The sequence below is a fragment of the Labeo rohita genome, chromosome 14 (assembly GCF_022985175.1).
Source record: "Labeo rohita strain BAU-BD-2019 chromosome 14, IGBB_LRoh.1.0, whole genome shotgun sequence".
Classification (NCBI taxonomy): Eukaryota; Metazoa; Chordata; class Actinopteri; order Cypriniformes; family Cyprinidae; genus Labeo; species Labeo rohita.
This window is the reverse complement of record NC_066882.1, coordinates 19,021,113-19,043,756: the sequence shown is the minus strand read 5'-3', so window position 1 is coordinate 19,043,756 and position 22,644 is coordinate 19,021,113. Positions and strand designations below refer to the sequence as shown.

At 34.4% G+C, this 22,644-nt stretch overlaps 1 protein-coding gene across 1 annotated transcript; it reads right to left on the bottom strand.

The window, feature by feature from the left end:
- Nucleotides 1–1,979: 1,979 nt before the first annotated feature.
- sncb (synuclein, beta) lies at nt 1,980–18,430 on the bottom strand. The gene is made up of 6 exons (XM_051127892.1): nt 18,251–18,430; nt 17,335–17,465; nt 12,440–12,469; nt 11,653–11,771; nt 7,306–7,392; nt 1,980–2,803 (listed from the first exon to the last, which is right to left on the bottom strand). The coding sequence occupies exons 2-6, from the start codon at nt 17,453–17,455 to the stop codon at nt 2,774–2,776; spliced, it is 387 nt and encodes a 128-aa protein (XP_050983849.1). The 5' UTR covers nt 17,456–17,465; nt 18,251–18,430; the 3' UTR covers nt 1,980–2,773.
- Nucleotides 18,431–22,644: the final 4,214 nt, after the last annotated feature.

Sequence of the window (22,644 nt, the reverse complement as noted above, 5' to 3'; positions counted from 1 at the left end):
GAAATCATTTTTAACAATATAAGTCTTTACTATGACTTTTTAATCAGTTTAGCACAACTAAGATATTAATTTCTTTCAAAGAAAGAAAGAAAAAAATGACTGGCCACAAACTTTGAATAGTACTGTATATTGTTTACAAAAGATTTCTATTTTTAATAAATGCTGTTCTTTTAACGTTTTATTCATCAAAGAATCCTGAAAAAGTTTCACAGGTTCCAAATAAATAAATAAATAAATAATAAAAAAAATAAGCACACAACTGTTTCCAACATTGATAATAAATCAGCATATTAGAATGATTTCTGAAGGATCATGTGACACTTAAGACTTGGAGTAATGATGTTAACAATTCAAATTTGTAACACAGAACTAAATTATATTTTAAAGACATTAAAATAAAAAAAACTATTTTAAATTGCAATAATAGTTTACAGTATTACAGTTTTTTGTACTTTTAATCAAATAAATGAAGCCTAGATGAGCAGAAAAGACTTCTTTAAAAAACATAAAAATCGTACTAATCCAAAACTTTTGAACGGCAGAGTATATGGCATACATAAAACATTGCTAATAATATTTATAAATATATTACAACTTGTAACACAATAACAATAGTAACACAGTAGCGTCAACACAAATAAACAGATAGATAAATAAATAAATAAATACTTTTCAGTTGTAACATAATTGTTTCAGTTAAAGTAACAGCACTTTAAAATTAATTTTAATTAATTAGTTTTGAATTCACAATATTATACAAAAGTTACTCAAATATTATTTACTTATTTGCTTAATTTAACTTGATGGAAATTTTGAAATAAATAAAATCTTAAAAATAGACAACAACAATTTTGTCTACGTAAAACATTTTTAAAAATGATTACAAGTACAGTTAAAATAATAATAATAATAAAAAAAAAAACAGACATGAAAAAATTCTAATAAATCAAATAAAATCTAAAACGATGAAATGTATTTAATGTTAAAATATATTAAAACATTTTGTTGGACAAAGTTCTTTAAAATTCCTCTGTGAGTTATAGTAGACGACTGTTCCCTCCAAAACTAAAAAAAATATTTTATCAAATATCAAATGCAAGCCCAGATGAGCCAGTGCGACCGTTGGTACCTGTACTGTCAGTGACGCCTTTAGTGGCTGACTGTGTTGTGTTCTTCAGCCCCTCCAGAGACTTCTTAAAGGAAGCCATGATACTGAGCACATACACTCACAGTCCTCCTGGCCTGGCGTAAGCGGGACGCTGTCAGCGGGGGCCCTTAAATACCCTCTGCTGCCGGAGGGCACCACATTCCCCTGTGATTGCACATGCTAATCCGTCAATGGTGCCCGGCTTATACAGGTATGCCAGCTATTGAGCTGTGGCACCGCACTCATTCTGCTGGGCTCAGCATGTCTGTAGAGCAGTATGTTCTGTTCTGGAGACACAGCCAGACATCCTGTTGATAAGAGACACGGGAGAGGACAGAAGCGAGGACGTCACTCCCTCTGTTAGTTTCTCTATGTGTAATATTTGTCCAGCAGCACGTTTAAAATATATGTGTCTTTGTATAGTACTGTATCCACCGTATTCTTCAACGTAGAAGAAAGCCTATAGGCGAGACTTCCGGTTCATTAGCGGTAATAATGAGAAGAATAACAACGAAGTAGAGGGTAAAACGGTTTGCACTGTAAACCAGTTTGTTCATAATTAAGATAATGCATTAAAATAATATGGTAAGACACACCTATCTGCAATATCAAGCAGAAAAACTAGCTGTTTTGTATGCGGATGAGACAGGAAGCCAGATCCATAAAATGTACAAATGGCAAAAAATAAGGTGCGTAACGAAATACATATTATAAACACTTACTTTGATATTGTTTATGTGTGATTTTTATGCGGTGCTGTAAATCTAGTACATAAAAGTGTTGCATAGACTTACCTTTTAGGTAAAGAAAGCAGGAAAAAGAGGACCAAGGAGATTTTTTGTTTGTTTTCTTTATTTACAGAGGATTCACTTGTCTTGAATGACACAGAAACCTATATATTGACATTTCCAGCATTGTAAAGCACATATTGACCTGACATCCATAAACATTTCAAGACACATTTACACTAACTGTAAAATCTCCAGTACACAAACGCATACATACACACAGATACAAATTTGCCCAATTCTAACAAATAATCCACTGGAATGATATCACAAGCAACTATAAAGTTACAACGTATAAAACTCTTACTTCAAAAACATTAAATAAATAGCTTGCTTTAATATGAAATTAAAAATGAAAGTAAAACCCCACAAACAGGCATTGCACACAGCTATATATAATATCATATTTACCCGAAGATATTTTAACCCCCAATATGCAATTGGAAGATCTGAAACATCTATTACACATATAGAAATGCAGGTACACAAGTACAAAGAGTCACAATGGGAAGGGCAGGTCTCGTTTCATTGGGAGGGAGGCAAGGAAACGAGACAGGGCGCCCTCCGGCAGTCAGCATAGAGCTACATCCAACACGTTACCGTCAGTACATGACATTTACAATAGATCATAATAAAAGTATATATCTGATAGGAAGAACATTTCTCGGCAGGATTAACTGGAATATATATTTATGTTTTCTGTCTTTTTTCTTTTTTTTTTTTTTTTTTTTTTTTTTTTTTTTTTTTTGCAACAGGGTTTATTGTGTTTAGGATTTGTACTTGTTATTGATATAAACTTTTTGTGCTGCTGGCTGGACTTGGACTTGGAATGTGATGTTTATGCCTCCGGCTCATAATCCTGGTTGTCCTGTAAGCAGAAATAGAAAAATGTTTATTTATTTTTTTGTAAAATCCACATAAATCCAACACTGTCCAGATAATACGCTTCACGTCATAAGTAATAAAATGTTCCCACAAAATAAATAAAGATATGATTATATATATATATATATATATATATATATATATATATTTTTTTTTTTTAAATGTATTTTCACGTTTCGTTATGTTGCAGCCTTATGTTAAACTGCTTTAAATTACCTTTTTTTCATTTTAATCTACATTCCATACACTATATTGACAAACCACAAAACAGGTTTGTAACAACTTTGCAGATTTATAAAAAAAAAAAAAAAAAAAAAACTGGAATGATTTCTTTGCGTAAGTGTTTTACCCTTTTCTGGGACAGTTGAAATTTAGCTCAGGAGCACTAATATTGCTTGTAGATGTTACTAAGCTTCGAGTGGAGTTAACCTGTGGCAAATTCATTTAAATAAGTGAGATCTGAAAGGTACAAACCACTCAACAAAAGGTCTAACCACTGAAAATACATATCAGAGCGAAAACCAAGCCCTGAGGTCAAAAGAACTCCCTGTAGAGGTCAGAGACAGGATTGTGTCAAGGCACAGATCTGGCGAAGACTTCAGATTTTTTTCTTTTTTTTTTGCTGCACTGAAGGTTCACAGAAGCATGTAGTCTCCATTATCTGTAATGGAAGAAGCTTGGAACAACTAGGACTTTTCCTAGAGCTCGCCAACTGAGCAATTTATGGAGGAGGGGCTTGTTTAGACTGGTGACCAAGAAGCTGATGGTCACTGTAGTCAAGCAGATGGGAGAAACTTACAGAAGGACAAACATCACTGCAACACTCCACCAGTCCGCCTTTATGGCGGTGTGGTGAAACTCAATCCTCTCTTCAGTGAAGACACATGAAAACACACTTGGAATATGCACAACAGCATCTAAAGGACTCTCAAACTGTGAGAAACAAGATTCTCTGGTCTGATGAACCTCAATTCCAAGCATAATGTATGGAGGAAACCAGTCACTGCTTATCACCTGTAGAGTACCATTCCAAAAGTAAAGTGTGGTGACAGTAGCCTCATGCTGTGGGGCTGTTTTTCATGCACCAAAATATTGATATAGCTTTAATGAAAACCCAGTGCAGAACCTTAGACTGGGCAGAGGTTTCACATTCTAACAGGACAATGACCCCACAGCAAGAGTGGCTTGTAGACAGCCCTGTGAATGTTTTGAGTGGCCCAACCATAGCTTTGGCTTGAATGCAATCAAATATTTCTGGAGAAACCTGAAAATGTCTGCCAGATGCCATCCAAGCTGACAGAGCTTGAGGGGTGTAGAGGTGAGGCGAATGGCAGGTAATTGCCAAATGCAGATGTGCAAAACTTGTCGCATCATATCTTAAAGGTGCTTTGCGAAATACTGAAAATAGGGTATGAATACTTATGCAATGTACTTACTTCAGTGTTTTATTTGTAATTAATTTGCAGAGTTTTCACAAATCTGTTTTGTGCTTTGTCATTATGGTGTATGGAGTGTAGATTTATGTGGGAAAAAAGTAATTTAAAGCATTTTTTAATTTTTTTGACATAAAACATGAAAAACATGAAGGGGTATGAATCAATTACGCATAATTACATGCAAGTAACCCTAAGCCAAACCTAATCCTAACATATAGTAAGTACATGTACTTAATTAATATTACTCAGTACTTACATGTATAATTACCCTGTAACAAGGACATCTTAAAATAAAGTGTAACCAAAATCCATTCCTTATTTTTTTACATATCTTTTTTAAATACATTTTTAGCTTAAAGACAGTTTTATCTTTAACCATCCACTTCTAAACACAAAGCAATATTATGTTGTATTTTCATCACCAAATGAAGCCAAAAAGCCCCATTTTAATATGAAAACCTAAGATTATAAATTATTTTTTGCAGCCATACTTTAAACTCCATTAAAATGTTATATTGCTTATAAAACAAACAAACAAACAAAAAAGAATTTTCCCTATTTTTTTCAGTTTTGTTTTCATTTAACTCTAACCTAAACTGAACCTAAACACAAGCAATATTACTTGACGCAAACCTTTACCTTTAGATTAGCCCAGAGGTAGATATTAAGACAAAATGTTATATTTAAATTTATTGCTATTATTTTTTAATATACACATTGGGATCCCACAAATAAAGTCAATTTCTTCAGAATATGATGTTTAAAGAGATATTTCAGTCAAAAATGACCATTTCAAACCTGTAAGACATTCATTCATCTTCAGAACACAAATTAAGATATTTTAGATAATATCCAAGAGCTTTCTCACTTTGCATAGACAGCAATGAAACTAACACATTCAAGGCCCAGAAAGGTAGTAAGGATATCGATAAAATAATCCATGTGACATCAATGGTTCAACCGTAATTTTAAAAAGCTATGAGAATACTTTTTGTGTGCAAAGAAAACAAAAATAACAATTTCATTCAACAATTTCTTCTCTTCCATGTCAGACTTTGATGCGTGTTCACGAGAGTACCGCTCTTGGATTTCATCCAAAATATTTTAATTTGTGTTCCGAAGATGAACAAAGGTCTTACGGGTTTGGAACGGCATGAGGGTGAGTAATTAATGATAGAATTTTCATTTTTGGATGAACTATCCCATCTCATCATAATGCTTTTCCTATTGTATAGATTCTGTTTGAGATCTGTTGCAGTGCCTTACGTCCCCCAGCAGGTGGCAGCTGATGCTTTCAGATCATAAGCATCTGATTTATTTAATAAATATAATTGCACATCATGCTGGAGTTATATTAGTAAGGTCTGAAGACCTGCCATCTGCAAATACCCTACATCTTAAATGTCAGTGTCATTATCTGATGGCCCTGGTTCCCTGTCTGAGAGAGCATCTACTGGAAGAGCCCATCTCCTCATTAGGGCTGGGGGAGCCTCCATCACTACCCACAATGCAACAGGGCTTTTGGACGTCACCACCACTCCCATGCAGGCAGATTCAGCATGGCAGTGAGGTAAGAGAGGAAAGAAGGCAAACAGAAGGAGGGGGAGGGAGCAATAAAGGGGAGGAAACAGAAATATACTACACAGGGAATCCCACCATATCTGTGTGTACCGATCACACGTTTGAGAAAATTGTGTATTAAAAAAAGGCTGGGTTTAAATTAGATACTTAATTCTGTTAAGAATTATTAATATTACAAACCTGGATACACATACACAATTATGTAAGATATAATGTACAGATAGCTGGGTATAATTGTAAAATAAACAGTGGGCATTTATTAATACTGTACACAGATAAATGAAAATAATGGTAACACTTTACAATAAGGTGTCATTTGTTAACATTAGTTAATGTATTAACTAACTTGAACGAACAACGAAAAATACATTTATTACAATATTAATCTTTTTCATGCTAATAAAAATAGTAGTTCATTGTTCATGTTAGTTCACAGTGCATTAACTAATGTTAACAAACACAGTTTGTGATTTTAATAATGCATTAGTAAATGCTGAAATTAACACAGATTAATAAATGCTGTAGAAGTATTGTTCATTCTCAGTTCATGTTAACTAATGTAGTTAACTAACGTTAACCAGTGAACCTTATTGTAAATGGTTACCAAATAAATAAATAAAAAATGGACAGGATATTCTGACTGAAATGATCTGATTTAAATTTAAAGACAAAACAATTTGTCAAGAACAATGCCAAAATTAGAGATCTTGAACAATGTAATTCTTTACGCCTACAAGGAAACATTAACATTTTCTCATGATATTGCAAATAAAGAGAGAAAAATTGGTAAAGTACTTCTTGAAAGTACTCTTATGCTCACTAACACTGCATCTTTTGGATCAAAAATACAGTAAAAACGGTAATACTGAGAAACATTATAATTAAAACAATATTGTCAGAACTCAAAATATTTTAATATATTTTTAAATGTAATTTATATTACATTGTCACATTATAAATGGCTTTAATGTCACTTTGTTCTGGAAAAATAATAATAAATACAAAATAAAATAAATTCAAACTTTTGAACAGTACTTTGTGTTTGAGGTTCTTCCCTTGCCAATAGTTATTTTTTATATTTATAGTTATTTTAATTCATTAATCAATAACAATTAAAATAATTGTCCTGGTTTATAAAACTACACTGAAGCATATAGAAAACTATTTTAAAGGATTAGATAATTTATTAAACCACCCATGTCATCCAAGATGTTCATGTCTTCCTTTCTTCAGTCGAAAATAAATTAAGGGTTTTGAAGAAAAGATCCTAGAATCTTTTCCTCAAAAACCTTTTCCTTTTTCTACTGAAGAAAGAAAGACATGAACATCTTGAATGACATTGGGGTGAGTAAATTATCAAGAAATTTTTATTCTGGAACTGAACTAATCCTTTACAACAGGACGTGAAACTGGGACTTGTGCGCATGTCTGGTGTGTTTTGTGCTCCCATGAGCACTGATGTTCTTACCTGCTGAGTGTCGTCGTATGTCTGTCCCTCAGGGTCCATGAGACCTTCTCCCATTGGCTCCTCGGTGGCTTCCTGACCAAACTCAGGCTGTGAACACATATGTGAAAGCAAATTGTTTTCAAAATCCAACAGCAACAAATGGCATTTTCATGCATAGGCATTTTAAAACACTGACATGAATAACACTAGCATGATCATTTTTTTTAAAGCACTATTACAGGCAGAGACTAAATATAAGCACTTGTCTCACTATTTCAGTACAATATATCAGTGCTGCTTTTGCTACTGTGCTTCAGTATGCATGCCACATCTTCATATGTATCTAATAAATTTTAATCAAACTCCGTTTTATATCTTGCCAGAGAGACAGAAAGGGAGAGACACTCTCATTACCTACATACAGTAGTTAGATTTTCTTTACAGTTCTGGGTCACTGGAAGGTTTATTTTTAAACTGAGCCATCACAGTCAATTAGGTCAAATTTCAGCAATATACAGTCCTAATATCACAAAACAGCCTGTCAAACCCTTCATGTCAATCACGTTACATGGAAAAAAGTGGCATTTGTATTAAAACATTTCAGGAGACTTGTTTTATACCTTCATTGGAAAGAGATTACTGCTTAATCCTTAGAAAATCATATTTTGCCATCATAAAGATCTACAAAATTCAGATTAGTGATGTATATCAAATCGTGAAGTGCACAAAAAGTATTCTCGTATTCTCGACGTCACATGGAGTATTTTATCGATTTCCTTACTACCTTTCTAGGCCTTGAACGTGTCAGTTGTGTTGCTGTCTATGCAGGGTCAGAAAGCTGTCGGATTTCATCAAAAATATCTTAATTTGTGTCTTACAGGTTTGGAAAGACATGAGGGTGAGTAATTAATGACAGATTTTTCATTTTTGGGCAAACTATCCCTTCAATTGTGTGGGTTATAGCATATATTCAGCATTTAAACATTTAAATATTTAACATTTACATAAAAATACATTTGTTTTAGTTTAAAAGTTATTATAAATTCCATGATAAACTGTTTTCATTCTATGTATTTGTTAATTAGATCAGTAGTTAGACACACAAAACACAAGTGGCACTGAGAACGTTTAACGACCCACAATCAGACTAGAGACTATGTTCTAGACTAGTACACAAACAAACACACACATAAATGGCACAGTCCAGTCCAGCAACACAGTTAGCACAGACCACCCACACACTTTCACATGTTTCAAAACCGCTAAACTACACACTCAAACCAGCCATCGCACATTCTTCTTATGACAATAGCTGCACTCCAAATTATCTGGATGAGGATGGCTTAACTGAAGCACTAGAGCTTTAAAATCGATGACAGTGGCACTGTGTTTTTATTTGTTGGCTCCAGCAGGCTTCATACACACACATAACTGTAAACACCACAAGCACATATGCTGCAAGCTTCTTACGCTGATTTTCCCTCTAAGTGATTTATGAGATTACTGTGTCACCACAAAGGACAAGACTCATTTTTAAGCATGGCAAGAAAATCCACAGAGGACCACACATGTAAATCTTTCACGAATACTACTAATGCTCAAAACCCAGAGCAATCAACAGTTTGTTTAAACTGAAGCAGATATGCCTAAGTTTGACTTCTCCTCCCACAGTGGACTGTGCAAAGCACTAAGCGACCTTGGGCAAGGTTGAGAGAGAGAGCGAGTGAGTGAGAGAAAGAAACAGACAGAGAGAGAGAGAGAGGAGAGCAGAGGGGGCTCAGCAGGACAGAAACACAAAGTAAGACACGATATTCCCTGTGGGATAAGCAGCCCTCCATTATGCTTCATGTGTTATGAGGTGAAGGTGAGTGTGTGAGGTGTACAGCCATCTGATATACATCTACAGTCCCTGAGACTTCATTATTTTTTCTGGTATCATGTGTTTCTCATGGAATAATTCATAACCATGTCTGATGGTCATGTGCATGTTAATCTGCTACACACTGAAAAAAATGTCTTTGAAACAATTTTTACTCATAAATATTAAAATGTATCAGTTTTTTTAAGGATTCTGGCAGTTTTGCGGTTTATCATAGTTTTTTCCCTGACTGTGACTTTATATGAATAAGAATGCATGAACTGTTGCAGAACCACTGGATTTTAATCACGAACCAAACAAACATGCTACATGGTGTAAATTAGATTGTATAATTTCAAAATTTCAAGCAAAAACAGAATGGTCTGACCTTAACTTTGTGAAATTATGCTACATAAATATATCTGCACGAAACAAAAACAGCAGTCGGGCTGAATGAGACACAAATTCACTTTCTGACAGCAGGTGGTGCTTGTGGAACAGCAGCTATACTGCATATACAGAGATAAAATGAAAAGAAAACACCATCTAAACTTTTCTGAAGACAGGCAGTTCATATAAACCCCCACCCCCAATTTAGTATTTAGGATTTTCTTCCAATATTTCACACATGAGCCCTATTTAGACAGAACTAGTTTTACAGGGGGTCATTAGAGAAATTTGTGTTTTAAAGACATACTTTGCAAATTTAATCCTGTTCAAATCTGCCACGTCTGTCTGTCTTCCTCTTTTTCTCACACAACATCTGTAATAACTCCAGGGGAAATTACCTACTGTTTTTTTCAGGAAACTCTGTGATTCTCTGAGAAATCTAATCCTGTCAGAATGTGAATGTCTGTGATTGCTGACAATACTTTTTTCACAACACGTTTCCTTGTATATTCTGGCCAGCGTGAACTATCATAGACACTCATATGCATTATTATTATTATTATTACTGTGCACATTTTTTATATGCTTGCCTCCTGGCAAAGAAAACAAAAAGAAAGAAAGAGCCAGATCATGTAAACTGTTAAAGGGGTCATCGGATGCAAAGTTCACTTTTACATGTTATTTGAACAAATGTGTGTTGGCAGTGTGTGTACACAGCCATCCTATAATGATAAAAATCCACCCAGTGGATTTTATTTAATCTGTAAAAATAGTTTTCCCTTTTTCAAATCAAGCCATTCTCAGCATCTTGTCTGTGTGACGACACACCGACAGAGGCTGCTCCTAAAATAGATTGATTGCCATCTTACCTTAGACCCGCCTTAAATGAGCTGTAACAGTCCGATCGCCACTGTTTCTATGCCGTAACAGGGACGCAGACAAGAATGGCTCCTAAGCGATTAAGGTGTTCTGTTGTTGGATGTAATAATGAACATAGCAGTCGTCATTTACTCCCAACATCTGAGCCGCTGAAGATGCAGTGGATTACGTTTGTTTGTGAAGGGAATGGGCCTCCCGATCTAAACAAATGCGTGTTCTCGTGCAATTCATCGTCACTTACAGCAGAAGTGAGTATAAGTATATATATATATATTTTTTTATGAGTCTTCGCAATCGCATTTTCTTAATAACGTGTAGTTTCATGGCTAAATGCGGCTAAAGTAAACAGGCTCATCACTCCACAGAGAGAAGAGAGGGGCGGGGCAAGCAGAGCTCATTAACATTTAAAACAAAATCGACCAGAACAGAATGATTTTTGCAGAGCTGATTTTGGCAAGGTAAAAAAAGGTGTTTTTACTCTATATCTAAGATATATAAATAAACTCTTACAAACATTTGTAAGACCAAATCGTAGTTGTGCGTAGACTTACAGGGATTGTAGTAAAACTCCTAAAAAGCCTCAATAGACATTTACAGCAGAAACACTAACATCCTTGAATATTTTATGACCATGAAACAGAGCAACGGTGTTTCTGACGTGACACTGTTTTCGACACAGCCGATCGTACACAGACAGAATGGCTGATATGGTAATACGCGCCTGTCAGTGGGGTGGGCGGGGCTACTGAAATATGACGTCATTTTACGGACAGGCTCCAAAGTGCTTGTTTTTTGAGCCTGGTTTGATTTTATGACAATTAAAAAAAAAAAAGACTAAATGTATTTTTATCATTATAAGATGGCTGTGTACACACCAGTTTACTGTTTGAACCCGTATATCGCCCAGCACAACTTTAAAGAATCTTTTTTCTAACAGTGCAATTTTCTAGCCTATGAATATAACAAGTAAAACTGATCAAAATTGTGACAAATTGTCAATGTTAAAAAATGTTTTGTCAGGTAACCTAAATTGTCAAGTCAAAAATGATTGAATCAACCTGACTACATTACATCAGAAATAATTTTCAAGGGTTTGATCAGGTAGAAATAGCTCCTTAATAAAACACTTAAATGAAAGTTAACAATTACACACAATTACAACTTTCTGAAAGAATGAACATGGAATGGTATATAATAATATTTAATAAAAATGATATATAATATAATTTAAGAGAACATACGTTCATGTCACTGGGGAATTCGTCCTTCTTCACCAGGCCGGTGGCAGCAGCGATGTTTCCGGCTCCAGACATCACAGCTCCTCCCAGCTGAGAGGCCTGCTCCTTTGTTTTCTCAGCCACTGACCGTGATGAAACACAGACACAATCCATTTTCAACAGAAACACATCACTCTGTCAGATATTCAATATTTATTTGGCAACACAAGAAAACAAATCGGGATATTATCTTATTCTGTTGTCCTACACCGCGACACTGTCAGTGCAACTCATTAAATGTTGCTGGATTTCATTTTATTGAATGAAATTATTTTATTATTGAAATTAATTTATTTTGAAATTACTATGACTAAATCAACTGGCTCACCTTAGATTACACCAACAAATGACCATGTAGTATTAAAGACTGTCATTTATTTATGATTAAACCTTTTTTATAGACTCACTGTGAATGTACTTCAGTCTATGAAAAGAAACACTATCTTTTTATATACTAATGTGTATTTTGTTTCAAGTAACAAAAAGTTAATTGTTATAGTTATAATTTTTAACTATAATAACCCTGGCTCAAGCAAGAGGCCGAAAGTTAATCATACTGAAAAACGCTGTGACTTTTCTAGTTTTCCATCTGTCCTAGACGAATAACCTTCTGAAATATCACCTAGGCACAGAACTATTTGTCTCGGTTCCACTTACTGGCTGTAAGCCATGCCCTTTGAACACATTAAATGAGACGTATTCATTATTTACAAGACTAAAGACTAAAGAACAATTTGCAGAATCACCTTACCTGTTGCAACGCTGTCTTTGGTCTTGCTGCCTGCAAGCACACAAAAGAACATTGTAAAATCATTTACATTGCCCATAACAATACGGAAACACACATTAAATTAGCCCTCTGAACAAACTGCGATAACGCTGAAACTAGGTACATGATACAGACAGGTAATAGGTAGTAAGACAACGTGAAATACAAGCCTGGAACTCCCAGAGTAGCTTCATTTAAAGGTTCACTGAAAAATCATTAGAGCTAATAGAACCTGTATCTCAGACCTGTCTCCTTAACCGCCCTGCTTGAGTGAACTACAACTCACAAACACTTACTAGGAAGGGAGTTGCCATGTACTGTAATGCCAAAGAGCACTCTGTGTCTCAGCCTGAGTATAATTCTTACAAGAGAGAAAAGAGGAGAAATTACTCTTGAGTAAAAGGATGTTTTAACTAGAGTCATTCACCCATGACTCATTACAGCTGATGTTTCATCTACAGCACTTGAGTCATTATAACAAATTTGCTTCTTTAAATAGGAAAGACTTGTTCATGAATGCACAGTGTAACACACGTATCATTTTAGATAAAAAGGGCAGATTGTAAGTGCTTTATCAGGACTAATCTATTACTAAAGGAAATGTCTATAATTTTACTATCATTTTTTTTCTGATATGTGGTTGCTAAGAGCTTCTAAAATTTTTTTCCCCCCACTATGTTTCCTCTTGTGCTTGTTCCATTAGGTTTCTTACATATTTTGCAATGCAGAATATTTACAGTTGAAGTCAAAAGTTTACATACAACTTGCAGAATGTGCAAAATGTTAGTTATTTTACCAAAATAAGAGTGATCATACAAAATGCATGTTATTTTTTTATTTAGTACTGACCTGAATAAGATATATCATATAAAAGATGTTTACATATAATCCACAAGAGAAAATAATAGCTGAATTTATAAAAAATTACCCTGTTCAAAAGTTTACATACACTTGATTCTTAATACTGTGTTGTTACCTGAATGATCCACAGCTGAGTTTTTTTGTTTAGTGATAGTTGTTCATGAGTCCCTTGTTTGTCCTGAACAGTTAAACTGCCCACTGTTCTTCAGAAAAGTTTTTCAGGTCCCACAGATTCTTTGGTTTTTCAGCATTTTTGTGTATTTGAACCCTTTCCAAAAATGACTGTATGATTTTGAGACAACTCTGAGGACAACTGAGCAACTCAAATGCAACTATTACAGAAGGTTCAAACACTTACTGATGCTCCAGAAGGAAACACAATGCATTACGAGCTAGGGGGTGTAAACTTTTGAACAGAATGAGGATGTGTACATTTTTTTTTTTTACATTTTGCCTAAATATATTTTTTTCCATTTAGCACTGCCCTTCAGAAGCTACAGAAGATAGTTACATGTTCCCCAGAGGACAAAGTAAGTTAAATATACCCTGATCTTCACATTTCAAAAGTTTTCACCCCCCAGTTCTTAATGCATTGTGTTTCCTTCTGGAGCATCAGTGAGTGTTTGAACCTTCTGTAATAGTTGCATTTGAGTCCCTCAGTTGTCCTCAGGGTAAAAAGATGGATCTCAAAATCATATATTCATATACAGTCATTGCTGGAATGTCTATGTCTGTATATATATGTCTACATCACGTATCTATCAAGTAATGGCACATTTCGTCCCAGCAAGCCACACTATCATGTACAAAGCACGAATGGTGTGAGAGCATAACAAACAATAACCAACAAATATACAGCGGGGAATATACAACTCAATATTTGGATGAGAAACCACTCAGGAAATAAATGTGAAACAGACAGGAAATTAGAGATGCATAATAGCAGTGGGACAAAACGAGCCAGTGTGACATTAGCAGCAGCCACTTCCTCTTCAGTCTATCCTCAGATGGGTTGGTGGCGCATGTGCGTGACAGAGTGTGAGATTGTGCAGCTGCTGTCCAAGGTGGAACAAGAACCTATCAGCTACCCGTCACCCCTCCTCCATGCGCTAACACACACTCCCGTAAGGCCGTTCGAGCATGCCGTCCCAGGTCACCGCGGTTGTCCGGCGTAAGTGCAACCTTGTGTTCACCGCAAACGTACAAGACGAAATGCTATGTGCTCGCAAAGCAACCACAGATGGGCTTGAGATATCTAGGCTAACCGTCTCGCTCTGGGATGCTGGTGGCACAGATGTGAAAGGATTCTATTATTCATTCATCCCAACATCAAAACAGAGGAGTATGAATGAATGTATTCGCTGGGCACTTAAACACAAATGTAACCTCTCAGTCTCCAATTACAGCAGGTCAGCAGACAATATCACCGTCTCGTCTTACTGATCAAAGCACACGGCATCAAGATGAGCAAGCTAGAATTATTTCAGACATGCTTGAAGAGACAAATTTCCTTTCTTTCAGCTCTATATGCTACACAACAAGAGGATTTGGATTGTCACTCTTGTCTGTTTTTATACTGAGAGATTTTTGTCACGAGCGCTGTGCATATAGAGGTCTATGAGCTCATGGAATTGTGTGACATGTGGCCTGTACGGCTTTTTTCCAACCCGATAGGAGATCACAGAGACGCTGGATCGACTCCAGAAGTCAACCACCTCACGCGGTGTTATTTCACTCTCAAATTAGCGTGTACATTAAGAATCACCTTATAAGATCGGGTTACAACAAATGGATTTTCTCTGTACAGTTTATGCTATGCTAGAATCAATATCAGTCCAGTATCATGAGCGCTTTTAATTTTCCAGATGTAAAATCCATTGATGATTAAAGAGGCCATTTCAGGAGGCTGTGTGCTAGAGAGTGATGACTGACAACCGCTGAAATGAGTATGCAAACAGGACTGTCACATTTGTTGTTAGAGTGAAATATATTGCAGTAGGCGAACTATGATCATATTTACATACAGAAGCTTTCTCCTGTGAGAAATATTGAAAAGATGAGTGATGTAGCATGCACAACAAATCATGTTGACTGGAAAACTGTACAGAGGAGGGTTTTGTAATCTTTTGACAACTTTCAATACCAAGGACCCTTGACATAAAAAGATTTTACATTATTACTCAACTTCTTTTGCATTCTATATTGCTAGACAGATTACTATGTAATTACTATATTTTCAAATAAATATTTCATTTTTTAAAAATATTTTCTAGGACAAAGGCTATTGCTAAAAAAGTTTGTTTCAATATTTCTGTATTTTTAGTAAGTCCATTATCATCATATACTCATTGTGGAGTAAACCAGAGGTTTAACAGTTGCTTTTAAAAGACTGCTTTTAAAAACTTTTATTTATGATTTTAGGTAAGAAATTAATATCAGGTAAGAAGCAAAAGTGTATAATTTCCCATGCAAATGTTTAACGCTAAGAGCCCCAAATATATTGACACCAACCTTTTTAAAGTATATATATATATTAGAAATTATTAAAATATTTGAAGATTCTAAATATTTCAATTAAATTCCACATTTATTTGTAGCATGCTTTCCACAAATAATATATATATATATATATATATATATATAATATAAATTATAAGATATAAAACATATAAAATTAAATCATTAAAATATTTCAATTAAATTCCACATTTATTTGTAGCATGCTTTCCACAAGTAATATATATATATATATAAATTATAAAATAAAAAAACATATAAAAAGACATTATTAAATTGTTTGAAGATACTAAATATTTCAATTAAATTCCACATTTATTTGTTGCACGCTTTCCACAAACAATATATATATCAAATAATTATAAAACATATAACATATAAAAATAGATTATTAAAATATTTGAAGATTCCAAATATTTCAATTAAACCCCACATTTATTTGTAGCATGCTTTCCACAAATAATACATAAAAAATAATTATAAAATATAAAACACACAAAAAGAAATTATTAAAATATTTGAAGATTCTAAATGTTATAATTAAATTCCACATTTATTTGTAACATGCTTTCCACAAATATTATATTAAATTATAAAATATAAAACACACAAAAAGAAATTATTAAAATATTTGAAGATTCTAAATATTTCAATTAAATTCCACATTTATTTGTAGCACGCTTTCCACAAACAATTTGGAAAAAAAAAAAAAATAATAAATAAAGAATATATTAAAAGAAATTATCAAAATGCTTGAAGATTCTAAATATTTTCAATTAAATTCCACATTCATTTGTAGCATGCTTTCTACAAATAATATATGAAATATATATATATATATATATATATATATATATATAAAACATGCACAAAGAAATTATTAAAATACTTGAAGATTCTAAATATTTCAGTGAAACTCCACATTTGTTTGTAGCACGCTTTCCACAAATAATATATAAAAATTATGAAATAAACATTTAAATTTCACATTTATTTGTAGCATGCTTTCCACAAATAATACATAAACACTAATTATAAAATATAATATATATATATATATATATAAATATTTTTAATTAAATATTTGAAGATTCTCTGATCTTAATTAAAATGAGACCAAAACTGCATTTATAATAATCATCATTTAAAAAATGATTCTATTTCCTTAGCAACTTTAAAGACATGAACATGCCCAAAAATGTCAACGAAGTACACCAGAAATGTGGCTCTATATGACATTTTATTAAAAAAAAAATCAATAGGATGTGGTAGACGTACGAGGCCCGGAAAACCCCACCCAATGTCCCAGCCAATCACGAAATTACACAATAGTGCCTGAACCTATAGTGATGCTCTGAGAAGCGGCAGTGAAACAGATAGCAACCCCCTCCTGGCCCTCAGGCTTTGAGCTTCATGGTCCCTCCCACTCCCACTGAGCTCACGCTTGATTCGTGATATGCATGCATTAAAAAAAGAGCATTATATGCTCCATATCTTACCCACAAACATCACGCCTTCCTTGGTCTTCTCTGCAGCCACCGCAACGCCTTCCTTGGTCTTCTCTGCGGCCACTGCCATACCTTCTTTAGCTTTAGAAAGCCCCTTCATTAAAACATCCATCTTGGCCCCTCTGCATCCAAGAGAGCAAGTTTTGAAGCAGCACACAATAAAAAAACAGGGTTTGTGTTGCACTGTATGTGACAAATGTGGGCTAATTTGGAATTGAGAGCAAGTGTGTGTGCTAATAGCAGGCTGTCAGTCGTACAATAAGGAGTCTAATTTCCCTGAAGATAAAACGCCCATACGAGCACACACAATGAGATGAGAACATTCACACCATCAGCTGGCGTTATTTTTCAGCTTTAACAGCAGGAGGTGTCCTCGAGATGTTCACAAACTCATTAATTATTACTCAAACGGCTTGTTTCATATATGGATTGCTAAAAGACATTTTTAAGCTTGTGTAAATTAAAAATGCCACATGCATTTTCCCTTATACAGTCGACTTAAAACATTCCATGCATTTCATGAACGAATGCATTGCTATAATGAAGAACAATCACATTACTGACAGTATTTCTGAAAATTTAATTTCAAACGCAAACAAGCAATGAATTTTCCACTTCTCCTTTACAACATGGTGTCACCTCTCCAATGTCCTCACACTGAAGAAGTGCCGGACACGACACGGATAAAATAAAACAATTGCGTGTTTTATCATCAGGCTGCGTTCAAAATTAAACATGCAATGGTTTAATTTGCTCACAAGTACGGGAATGCTCGTTTCCATCGATGTGCACGGGGTTTTTGTGTCCTTACGACCACAGCGTTGGTATTTTCACACGATCTCGATTCATGCTAATATAAACAACTGCGTTTCAGCCTCGTAGACGTGTAATGAAAATTTAAACGTACCTTTTAAAGCACCTTCTTTGTCCTTATGGTTCAATTGCGTCGTAGATTGAAATATCGTGGAAGGAAATTTTACACTACGATCTTGAGGTGGGCCTTCCTCTGGATGCGCTCAGCCAATGAGGACGAGAGGATGAGACGATCGACGTAGCTCATGGTATTGATCATGGGGGTGTCAAACCCCGGCTGTAATGGCCTGTGACACACTGAGACTAATGCTGGATCCTTAGCCAATAAAAAAGGTGACTGAGATCGTCAGGAGATGATGCGTGTGCGCGTAAATTGCACATCTGCTTCATACTGTACTGTCAGATATTATATGATCATTTGCGCTTACTCACTTACAGTCTTTCCTTAACATAGTGTTTCATATGACACTGAACCAAGCATATATTATCTATCTATCTATCTATCTATCTATCTATCTATCGGGAAAATTCAATACATATAGGCTATATTGTGTAATGTTGAGAAACTACAAACATATGTCTTGCCATTAACAAATAGAAGTGGAGAGGTTAAGTCCATCCAGATGTTTTTGCGATCGCGTCTTCTGTTTCTAGTGCTTAACATACTGAATATCTACATAGAGATTGTATAGTAAATTCTCGTCGAAATTCTGTTAAAGGAAGAGTGAACAAAAGGCTTTCTCATGCATATCTTGTTGGGATTTACTGCAGGCGAGTGTCGTGTTCACTGTCCATCTGTCTGAAGTGGGCGCATCGTGACATCTGCTTCTGAAAAGCAATCGAATGACCAATTGATTTTGTCCAGGCGTGTTTAAAGTCTTGTAAAGATCAGTCCCAGCTGGTGATTTGAAACTTTCCATTATGAATAATTAGTTATGTTGAACGATCTGTCTAGGATACATATTTTCGTCTAGGCCTATGTATGTTTCGATTAAGTACAATGAAATTTCACTCGTTAAAACATCATGGGGATCGCTGGTTTCTTGTAGTGCTGTATCTCACACGCCTATGACATCAGCTGTTAAACACAACTCCTGTTTCTATGCTTCTTGTGCCATCTGCTGTTTTATACTAGTATAACATTGTTTAGGTTATTCAGGAGCATTCGCTAAGTTGTTATGATCGAGAGAGGATCAGCAGTAGCTGCAGACTCGAAGTCAGAATTTCAGCACCATGGACAGCGACCTCTGAAATACCATCGTTAAACACTGCGGACAGCAAAATGCTCACGATATTTGGCTTTTCATATTGCACAATCAGTTAATTAAGCTGCACTGCGCTTTCACTGATGCAGTCCTTTAAATGTGGCAAAGTCCCAATTTGGTCCAAATTGCTATTCCACAAAAATAAAAAAATAAAAAAATAAAATAGATTAAAAAGCATTTATCTTATCTTATCTTATCTTATCTTATCTTATCTTATCTTATATATGGGCCATTCTTATCTCATACATATATATGGGGCATTCTACAGAATTGGTCCAAACTGCTGTTCCACAATAAATAAATAAATAAATAAATAAAAGTAAAAAGCATTTAAGTTATCTATCTTATCTTATCTTATCGTATCTTATCTTATCTTATATCTTATTTTATCTTATCTATTGAAACCCACAATAATATTTACATTTTAGTAAGCTTAATATATGTAAAATCATAATTTATTGGGTATTTTCAATTGGAAGCTGGCTGTCCCGAACCCTAACCTCTAAGTTTCAACTTATCTTTTGGATACCATACATACATACATACATACATACATATGGGCCATTCTACAGAATTGGTGCAAACTGCTGTTCCACAAAAAAAAAAAAAAAAAAAAAAAAAAAAAAAAAAAGCATTTAAATTATCTTATCTTATCTTGTCTTGTCTTGTCTTGTCTTGTCTTGTCTTGTCTTATCTTGTCTTATCTTATCCTATCTTTGGAACCATACATACATACATATATATGGGCCATTCTACAGAGTTGGTCCAAATTGCTATTCCACAAAAATAAAAAAATAAAAAAATAAAATAGATTAAAAAGCATTTATCTTATCTTATCTTATCTTATCTTATCTTATCTTATCTTATCTTATCTTATCTTATCTTATATATGGGCCATTCTTATCTCATACATATATATGGGGCATTCTACAGAATTGGTCCAAACTGCTGTTCCACAATAAATAAATAAATAAATAAATAAAAGTAAAAAGCATTTAAGTTATCTATCTTATCTTATCTTATCTTATCTTATCTTATCTTATCTTATCTTATCTTATCTATTGAAACCCAAAATAATACTTACATTTTATTAAGCTTAATATCCTAATTTATTGGGTATTTTCAATTGGGAGGTGGCTGTCCCAAACCCTAACCCCTAAGTTTCAACTTTTGAAAATGAACTTGAAATAAATTTTTTATTTTTTTCTATTGTTATTATTAAAAGTATCTTTTTGATTCTTATGTATATATATATATATATATATATATAAACAAACATTATCCCACATTTTTATGTCACTCCTGAAACAATGTATGTTGTAGTCCAACGGCTGAGACTGATTTGAACTACACCCCTACATCTATAATCAGGAAATATTTATGTGTCACTCTCTCTCATAGGTGCATGGTGAGTAGATAGGTACCATCATCCTGAGGTAAATGCAGGGGCGGATCTACCGGGGTGGCACGGGGTGGCAACTGCTACCCTAAGAAAAAGCTCTGCCACCCCACCTGCCACCCCAGAATTATCACATAACAAAATATAAATGTAAGCAGTGTTTCATGTGCCACTTTTCAGCCGCAGCGATGACAGCGTAACGCAAAATAATGGCAAAAAACACATCTTTCAATAAAATGTGCACGATGGTTGCACGCGCACGCAGCGCGCCCAATGTATTCGACTTAATTAACAAATGACTCTTATGAACCGGTTCTTTTTCTCGGCTAACTCAGAAGTCCTGTGAGAAATCTAATCCCGTCCGGATATGTCTGAGATTCATCGCGTAATTGTTTGGTGATTCGATTCTCTGACCGCTCGCACCACGTTCATCATGGACATAGGCCTTTTTGCTGTATCCGACGAAACAATAATAAACATGAAATCAATAAGAAGATGCCGATCACAGAAACTAATAGCAGAGTTAGGTAAGCATTTGGTCGTATTGCCGTTTTCTCGATTGTTAACACAATGTAACTGATGTTAGTTGGCTTATATTCCCAAACCATTCATTCAGTGCTAAAAACAAAGACACATTTCTCAAAAAGTTTAACAATGAGTAAGTTAAACATTAAGTAGCAAAACTGATGACACACCAATCAGAATTTCTGCATCCAACAACGGAGAGAGGAGAGAAATTAATGAATCATTTGCATGGGTATTATACTTACACATACAGTATAATTATAGTACAGTACCAGTACATTAGATGATGGAACTATTTCACTATTCTATATGTACACTATATGACTGTCAAATTTTATTTGTAACCATTTTTTATGTGTAGTCTACTGCATTTTTGCAAAACTGAGAAATGACAACTTAGAGATATAGTCTTGTGTCAGGAGACCAAATAGTACTGTATAGTAGTACTGTATACTATAATGAAATTTTGCCAAATGTGCAGAGGATAATGAATTTAATTTTTAAATTTAATTTTTTTACTGTACTGTATTGTGGCACATACCAAGTTCATATACAGTTCTTTGTCATTTGAACTTTTCTAGTGCTTTTCATCTGCTGCAAGATTACTTTACAGTAGTAAAATGAAAATATTTGTTTCCCAAAAGTTAATTGCTGAATTAGCAATCTGTAATTTAATTTATGTTGTATACTGTAACAGACATTGAGTTGCAAATTAATTCCTAATAAGAGTTTTTTGTTAGTGTTATTGATTTCATGAGTGTTCACTGGGCAGGAGAGTCATCGTTGTATTTGAATTGTGTGTAATCATTGAAGAATACCTGTAATAACTTGACTGAAACGTTTGAAAGACATGTTTATGTTGGCTTGTCTTAAGACTTGTTTAAAAACATAAATAGTTTGGTCAGTTAGATGTTCTAGATGTTTGCTAAAGTGTTGCTAGTTGGTTGCTATGATATTCTGGGTGGTTGCTAGGCTCTTGCTATGCAGTTGCTGGGGTGTTGCTAGATTTTATGGTTGATTGTGTGTTCTGGGTGATTAGAGACATTCCCACCTCTGTTAATAACAGAAAATCAAACACTGTTTCCAAAACTGATCCAGTTTCAGTGCTTTGATATTATAATATTTTTTTTCTAATGTTAGGAAATTAACATTAAATCATCAACATTAACATCTTAAACTTGCACTAAAATGTGATTTATACCATCTAAGTAGTAATTTAACAGAATCGCATCTCTTCTTTAGTGATACAATCTCAGAAACATTTACTGTGTAACCTGTTAAAGTTTTTTTTTATATTGT

Coding starts and splice junctions, on each gene's coding strand:
- sncb (XM_051127892.1), bottom strand. CDS start 17,455: ATGGATGTTTTAATGAAGGGGCTTTCTAAAGCTAAAGAAGGTATGGCA. Junction 11,772..12,439: donor CAAAGACAGCGTTGCAACAG/GTAAGGTGATTC, acceptor CATCACGGTCAG/TGGCTGAGAAAACAAAGGAG. Junction 2,804..7,305: donor CATACGACGACACTCAGCAG/GTAAGAACATCA, acceptor TTCTGCTTACAG/GACAACCAGGATTATGAGCC.